Source organism: Symphalangus syndactylus, chromosome 14 (assembly GCF_028878055.3).
Source record: "Symphalangus syndactylus isolate Jambi chromosome 14, NHGRI_mSymSyn1-v2.1_pri, whole genome shotgun sequence".
In the NCBI taxonomy this organism is placed as follows: Eukaryota; Metazoa; Chordata; class Mammalia; order Primates; family Hylobatidae; genus Symphalangus; species Symphalangus syndactylus.
The window spans coordinates 97346371-97354908 of record NC_072436.2 but is presented as its reverse complement, the minus strand read 5'-3'; the positions used below and the strand labels follow the sequence as shown (position 1 = coordinate 97354908).

The 8538-nt window shown below is 39.9% G+C and overlaps 1 protein-coding gene across 1 annotated transcript in view; it reads left to right on the top strand.

The window, feature by feature from the left end:
* Positions 1–479: 479 nt before the first annotated feature.
* Positions 480–8538, top strand: part of PLEKHH2 (pleckstrin homology, MyTH4 and FERM domain containing H2) — a 130793-nt gene continuing 122734 nt past the window's right edge. The window contains exons 1-2 of the mRNA XM_055242826.2: positions 480–589; positions 7881–8010. Coding sequence (XP_055098801.1) covers positions 7888–8010 — 123 coding nt within the window. The 5' untranslated portion in view covers positions 480–589; positions 7881–7887. The remainder of the gene's footprint in view (positions 590–7880; positions 8011–8538) is intronic.

The window sequence follows — 8538 nt, the reverse complement described above, 5'->3', positions numbered from 1 at the left end:
ACGGCAGTAGTCTCAGGTGTGTGAAGGGCAGCTGTGAGAAATAAACCTGAAAAGACGGGATGGAGACCTTGAACACTAGACTAGCGGATCTGTTCTTGATAATTTAAGCAAACGGAAGCCAATGAAAGTCTTTGGCACACTGTTCATCAAAACTGCTCTTAAGGAAATTAACCTGGCAGGAAGATGAAGGGTGGATTGGCAAGAGGAGAGACTTCAGGCTGGGAGACCACGGGAGGGTGCTGCAACTGTCCAGGCAGAGGGAGTGGAATGAAGGTGACCGGCCGTTGCAGCAAGCTCTGGAGTCTCGCAGTGGGGACGTCAGGGGTACCACTCCAGGACGGAGCTCCCTCCTGGGGAGGGGACTGGGAGGAACCAAAGTTATAGCCACACCCCCGGTGACGCCAGGTGATCGGCTTTGGTCTCCCATTGGCTACACCGGCTGCCAGTCCCTAGAGGAGGCGGTGCCCTTCCCCGCCCTCTCCGAGCTCGGCTTGAGGCGGGCGCGGGCTGAGAGTCCGGGGATCCCGGGGGCTAGGCGCGGCCGGGACATCGGGAGCTGCGGCCGGGGACCCGCTGCTGAGATAGACAGGTGAGAAGGCCCGGGGACGAGGGGCCACCCCAGAGTCCCTGCCACCCTGGGATCCCCGCCCCCTTGAGGGCGCGCCTTCCTGGGGGGCTCGCGGGGCCGAGGTTTGGGGCTCCGGGAGGAGCGGGCGGGCGGGCGGGGACGAGGGGGACGGAGCAGGCTGACTCGGGATCCGCCGCTGCACCTCCCGCCACAGCCCGGAGTCGGCCCCCAAGTCTAGATGTCGCCGGGAGAGGTGGGCGGGGGGCGGTGGCCGGCGGTCCCTCGCGCCCGTGGGCTCTCGTGACGTTCTGTTTGGAAACACTGGGCCCGGGCTTCTGGCGCGGCGCGAGCGGTCCCGGGGGCGCAGCGGGGCAGCCCAGGGTCCCTGCGCTGAGGCACCCGCGCGGTCAGGTATGCCGCGCTCGCCTTAGGCTTCGGGAGATCCACCAGGATCTCCGGGGCGAAACTTTAAACTCAAAACTTTAAAGAAGCATTTTGTACACCTCGAGTTTTTGGCACGTCAAAGCACCCTAAGGTGACCTACCCGGAAACCACTGTCCCCGAAGTTAGTGGGGCACTTTTTAAAGGACAGCACTTTTTACCCGTCGATTTTGTTGTGCGTAACGCTGTGGAAATAGAAGTCGAACCACTTACATTGGAAAAGCTCTGGTGGTGGGCTACCTGAGGGTCACTGCTTTCTTTGTGAAAATGCCAGTCTTGGAAGCCTGGCCCACACAGCGGTATGTCCCAGAGGAGCGTGTAGCGAGGAGCTCGGCTGTTCCGGGCAGGGTCACCGAAGGGCAGGCTTTGCCCAAGTGGGGCTAGGTGGCTAGGTGGTGGTCAGAAGGTTCCTTAAACAAGGCATGCCTCAGTCTCGTCGAAAAAGATCTTTTACACACACACACACACACACACACACACACACACACACACACACACACACACACACGATTACCCAGCCCAGTTAAGCTGTCCCTTAAGAGGCAAAAACTAAAGAATATCATAGAGGCTAACACTGCGCTTCATCAGGGTAAGCCTAAATAGAATAATTCTTTCATTTCTTTTTCTTTCCTTTTTGGGATTTGGAAGAGAAACAGGAAGTCAGAGATTCAGAGAAAAGAGCATTCACTCCACAATTGTAAACAGTTTATCTTATGTCAGTAAATATTTCCAAAAATCACTGGGGGTATTTGGAACACCAAGACTTTTTCCTGTCCCCTGAAGTGAAGATAGATTACTTTCAAATTCAGAATCTAGACATGATAGATTCCTTTCAAATTCAGAATCTAGATGTGGTATTTTATTTATTTAGCAGTCGGCTATGTTATATAGTTATATATATAGTCTCAATGTTATGTAGTTCTATAACATTAGTGGTAATGAAAAGGATGGTGGATATTGTTTAAAATTAGAATTTTTAACTACCCAAGATGGTGCACTAATACAACAGTTGCTTTGTGCTTGTTAACTAACTGAAATTACAGAATGAAATGAGGGAATCAGGTGTCTAGATCTCAGTGCAGACCATTATCCAACCAATTTGCAGTTTTGATTTATTATGACCCATTAATAGGGAATGTAGATGTTAAATGCCAATTTAATAATATTCTTTAAGGCTTTGCTACTTCACTATAAAATATATAATTAGCATAACTAAAGAAATAGGTATGTTTGACTTTGAATTAATTTATTATGTCATTATCATAGCAAAGTGAGCTAGGTAAATATATGTATGATAGTTTTCATATTTGAGGTTAACAGTTACCTCTCAATTTTTTGAGCTAATGGTGAAATTCTTGGCAGGGATAACCACAAATAATGGTTGATTAAATTTGTAAATGCAGTCCTAGTATACATCCATTTAAACTGCGACTTTTTCTTTAGTCATTTGTAAATGTGTGATCTTTTTTATTGAGATCTTAATGTAAGTCACAGACTATAAGAGTTTTCCTTTTAAAGTATACGGTTCACTGTGTTTTAGTATATTCGCAAGGTTGGGTAGCCATCACCAATATCTAATTCTAGAATATTTTCATCACTCCAAAAAGAAACCCCATATCCATTGTAGTCAGTATCCACTACCTTCTCCTCACAGCCTTTGGCAACCACTAACCTACTTTCTGTCCTTTGGATTTGCCTCTTATGGACATTTCATATAAATGGACTCATACAATATGTGGCCTTTTGTGTCTGGCATCTTTCGCTTAGCATAATGTTTTCAAGGCTCTTCCGTGACTATAGCATATATTAATACTGTATTCCTTTTCTATGGCTGAATAGTATTCCATTGTATGGATGTACCACTTTTTTTTTTTTTTTTTTTTTTTGGCAGAGTCTCACTCTGTCACTCAGGCTGGAATGCAGTGGCAGGATCTCAGCTCACTACAACTTCTGCCTCCTGGGTTAAAGCGATTCTCCTGTCTCAGCCTCCCTAGTAGCTGGAGTTATAGGCCTGCACCACCACGCCTGGCTAATTTTTGTATTTTTAGTAGAGACGGGGTTTTGCCATGTTGGCCAGGCTTGTCTTGAACTCCTGGACCTCAGATGATCCACCTGCTTTTGCCCCTCAAAGTGCTGGGATTACAGGAGTGAGCCACTGCACCCAGCCAGATCTACTACATTTTATTCATTCATCTGATGGTGGACACAGGCTGTTTCTACTCTTTGGCTATCATGAATAATGTTGCTCTGAACATTTATTTACAAGTTTTGGTGTGGACGTGTATTTCATCCATTGTCATATGACCCCATCCCTTGGCATATGACCCAGCAACTCCAATGCCAAGTATAAAGTTACCAATACTTTATATTGATATATCAAATATAAAGTTACTCCAATAACTTGGTAACTTTATATTTAAACTTTTTTTTTTTTTGAGACGGTGTCTCACTCTTGTCACCCAGGCTGGAGTGCAGTGTATGATCATAGCTCACTGCTCAAGTGATCCTCCACACAGGGCTCCCGATTAGCTGGGACCACAGGTAAGCTCCCCGACGCTCAGCTAATTTTTAAATTTTTTGATAGAGATGAGGTCTTGTTACGTTGCACAATCTGGTCTTGAACTCCTGAGCTCAGAGATGAATTCTCCCACCTCAACCTCTCAAACTGTTGGGATTACAGGCGTAAGCCACCATGCTGGCCTGTTTAAACTTTTCAGGAACTGTAAAACTGTTTACAAAGCAGCTGTACCATGTTTACATTCCCACCAACAATGTATGAGGGTTCCCATTTCTCTACATCCTCACCAACACTTGTTGTTAGATGTCTTTTTCATTAGAACATCCTATTTGATGTGAAGTGGAATGTTGTTGTGACTTTGATTTGCATTTTCTCTCATAGCAAATAATGTGCTTATTGGCCATTTGTGTATCTTCTTTGGATAAATGTCTATTCAGATACTTTGCCCATTTTTATTTATTTACTTTAAATTTATTATTATTATTGTTTTTAGAGATGGGGGTCTCCCTCTGTCGCCCAGGCTGGAGTGCAGTGGTGTGAACATGGTTCACTGCAGCCTCGACCTCCTGGGCTCAAGTGATCTTCCCGCCTCAACCCCAAGTAGCTGGGACTACAGGTGTGCACCACCATGCCTGGCTAATTTTTTTTTTTTTTTTTTTTTTTTCATAAAGACGGGGTTTTGCCGCATTGCCCAGGCTGGTCTCAAACTCCTGAGCTCAGGCCGTCTAACTGCCTCGGCCTCCCAGAGTGCTGGGATTATAGGCATGAGCCACCGTATCCAGGCCTTTGCCCATTTTTTAATTGGGGTATCTTTTTTTATCGTTGAGTCCTAAGAGTCCTTTATATATTCTAGACACAAATCCCTGAGATACATGATTTGCAACTATTTTTCCCATTCTGTGGCTTATCTTTGCACTTTCTTGATAGTGTCCTTTGAAGGATAAAAATTTAAAATTTGTATGAAGTCCAATTTATCTATTTTTTCTTTGATTCCTTGTGCTTTAGGTGTCATATCTAAGAATCTGTTGCCTAATCCAAGGTCATGAAGATTTATACCTGTTTTCTTCTAAGAGTTTAGAGCAAGCTTGTCCAACCTGTGGCCTGCAGGCCACATGCAGCCCAGGATGGCTTTGAATGTGGCCCAAAACAAATTTGTAAACTTTCTTAAAGCATTATGAGATTTGTTTTGCAATTTTTTTTTTTTTTTTTAGCTCATCAGCTACCATTAGTGTTAGTGTATTTTATGTGTGGCTCAAGACAATTCTTCTTCTGATGTGGCCCAGGGAAGCCAAAAGATTGGACACCCCTGGTTTAGAACTTTGGCTGGTACCTGTAAGTTTGTGATCCATTTTGTGTTACTGTGTATATATGGTATGAGGTATGGGTCCACATTCATTCTTTTGCATATGGATATCCAGTTGTCCCAGCATCACTTGTTGAAAAGAGTATTCTTTCCCCCATTGAATGATCTTATCACTCTTGCCAAAAATCAATGAGAGGCTTTAATTCTGGACTTAACTTTATTCTGTTTATCTATGTATCTATCTTTATGCAAGTACCACACTGTGTAATCAAGCTACTGTATAGCTTTGTAGTAAGTTTAGAAATAGTAACATGTGAGTCCTCCAACTTTTCAATTTTGTTTTGTCTATTCTTCAGCCCTTGAATTTCCAGGCAAAGTTTGATCAACTTGTCAATTTCTGCAAAAAATGCAGTTGAAACTTTGATAGAGATTGCATTGTGTGTATACAGCCATTTGCAAGTATTGCCATCTTCACAGTATTAAGTCTTTCAATCCATGAATATACAATTTATTCCATTTATTTAGGTATTTTAAAATTTCTTTCAGTGATGTTTTGTAGTTTTCAGTGTATACATCTTGCACTTCTTTTGTTAAATTCATTCCTAAATATTTTATTAGTTTTGATGCTATTGTAAATGGAATATTTTCTTATTTTCATTTTTGGATTTTTCCTTGCTAGTGTATAGAAAAACAACTGACTTTTGTATGTTGATCTGATTTCCTGAAACCTTGCTAAACTCTATAGTTTAGTATCTTTTGTGGATTCCTTAGAATTTTCTATGCACATGATCATGTCATCTGTAAGTAGAGATAGTTTTATTTCTTCCTGTCCAATCTAGATGGTTTTTTATTTTATTGTCTTGCCCTGGCTATTATCTCTATTACAATGTTGAATAGAAGTGGTGAGAAAAGACATCTTTGTCTTGTTCCTGATTTCAAGGAGAAAACTGTTAGTCATTTACCACTAAGTATGATGTTAGCTGTGGGCTTTAGTAAATGTCCTCTATCAGGATGAGGAAGTTCCTGTCTATTTGTAGTTTGTTGAATATTTTTATCATGAAGGGGTGTTGGATTTTGTTGAATGTTTTTTTCTGTGTCTATTGAAATGATCATATGGTTTTTGTTCTTTATTCTATTCACATGGTGCATTACATTGATTGATTTCAATTTGTTGAAAAATATCCACTCATGTTATTTTTAAAACTGTAGACATTTTACTGTAGGACATAAGCAAGTTATTTTACATGTAGAGCAAAAATTAACCGATATTAACCTATCAACAAATGGGTAAATAGACTCCTCTTATTCCTTAAGCTAGAAGAGTATCCCTACATTTCTGCAGAATGATATGATAGTTCAAGATTTAAAGATGCCCCTTTCAGGACTACTTTTTATTTTCTAGTATTGCGTCCATATTTTCTTTCCCTGTTCACTCTAAAGCTAATAAGGAGAAAAATGAAGCAGCCCCAGAACTGTGAACATGTTTGTGATCGACAAACTGCATTATCTACTCCTAAATCATTGCTAGTAAATGCCAATGTGAATCATTAATCATAAATGCTAACATGGGTAATGGAAAAGGTTATTAACAAGGTTAATCTCCTTAGGAAAAACCTCAGAAAACAATGGGGCAAGGATTCTATGAAAACAAAGAAATGAAAAGAAAATGACTTCCAGCTCTACAGTAATATGTTTCCTTTAAATTAAGGCTAGAATTTAGGGACATCTGAAGGCTTTAAGAGGTTGGGGTGCTCTTAATAAATGTTGTAGTCTTTTAAGAACGATTCTGCTTATATTTATTTCTAACGTACTGAATGATATTGTCAGTATTAATGTGAAAATTGATTTAAGTACAAAACAATCTTTATGCTAGGAAAATAATCTTTTAGTGGGTTTTTAGCAGCATAAAGTTTTTAAAAACTGGTATAGGATTAGGGAGGGTTCTATATTACACTAAATACTGGGAAAATCAATGTGGTTATATTTTTAGAAAACAAAAGAATAGAATAGTATACGTCAACTGCAGTTCCATTCCAGGGCTCTGAGAGTTTTGCTGTCACAGTTCTTTATAACTGAGGCTTTCCATTCCTAATGTAAATTTCATAGCAGGGCAGTTCATATCAGGGGGAATTCAGAAATACATTATTAGGCTGCTTATTAAAAATAGCCTGATAAAATATTACCAAACATTTAAAACTACTTTTATGTATCTCAGAGCCAGAAACCATCATGCTTCCAAAATCAAGTAACACTTCAGGATTTCAAAACCAATCCCCTTGCATCTTGTCCTCCCGCTTACAGTGCCTCTCCCTGCAATTAATCTCTTCCGAAAGGAAAGTTAATATGGAAAACACTAATTCCAGATTTACTTCATATGGCTAACTCCAAATTGCGTGTTTATATGCCTTCTCTTACACCAAATAAAAATTATGCAAACTTGTCAGGATCACAACTTACCCTTAAATACGCCAAAGGACCTCTGGCTTGAAAGACTTAACCTGGACCTGGCCAAATTGAGAGTGATGATAAGGAATCATTATAGTAAAAATCCAAACCGTGAATTGTAGCAATTGAATCAAACTGTAATACTTCCTTAAATTTCAGAATATGGTAAAATTATGAACTGATAGATTCAAACAATCTTATCTGTTGGGAACAGCTAAAATAATAACACTCTGTGTTTGTGTGGTGTTGTCATACTGTCTGTTGTTCTACTAGAAATAGCAGTATTTCATTTGTCCCTCACTACATACCCACAAGGAATAATGGTATGTTGTCAACATACCCCTTTTTCTGGATTGGCTAAACTGAGACATAGAAAGGTTAAGTAGCACAATTGGGCTCCAGCCTTAGTCTCCTATTTCCCATTAAGTTCTTTCCATAAGCTCTCACCAGTTCTGGAATTTGTCTTAGAATTTAAAACTTGTACATGGATCTCACTAGACAGTGATTAGAATGTGTACATTGGGTAATTTAACAAATTATCCTGAATATTAATTGTGTTGTACCATTTGAATGTTTTGTTTTTTTGTTTCGTTTTGGTTTTTTAGAATAAATATGGCAGAGCTTTCTGAGCCAGAGGGACCAGTAGATTGGAAGGAACGATGTGTAGCACTGGAGTCCCAGCTCATGAAATTTAGAGTTCAAGCAAGCAAGATACGAGAGCTCTTAGCAGAGAAGGTAAGCTTTCTCCCTAAGCTTTGTTATTAAATGTCAGCTATTTAGGGCCTGTTTCATTTGTATTAAATAATCTCAGTACTTTGGGGGTTTGATTTAATTTTTGTCAAGTATTTGAAGCTATATTTGGCATATTCTTTTGCCAGTGTTAGGGTAGATTGGACTTTAAGACAAAAAATATTTATTTGCAAATGCTAGTGGCATATGTGAGAACTGTGTATGTTTGGTGAATGTAGAGTTCATTCGTTCCAGAGAGAAAGCTATAATTTATTTTATTTTATTAGAGGAATATGACAGCTTTGATCTACTAAATGTTTACAAAAATCATATTGAAGGGATTATAGAAAAAAATTATCTATTGATAGTAAAATGTGTTTATACCGTATTTGAAAGATGTATCTACTTAGGAATCTGGTTGACTAAGTATATATCGCTAAATTCTCGCCTGGGCTAGAATTGAGTTTAACATAATTATATGCTTTTCTAATCATGTAATTAGAATTTCATTTATATTACAGGAATTTTTTGCAA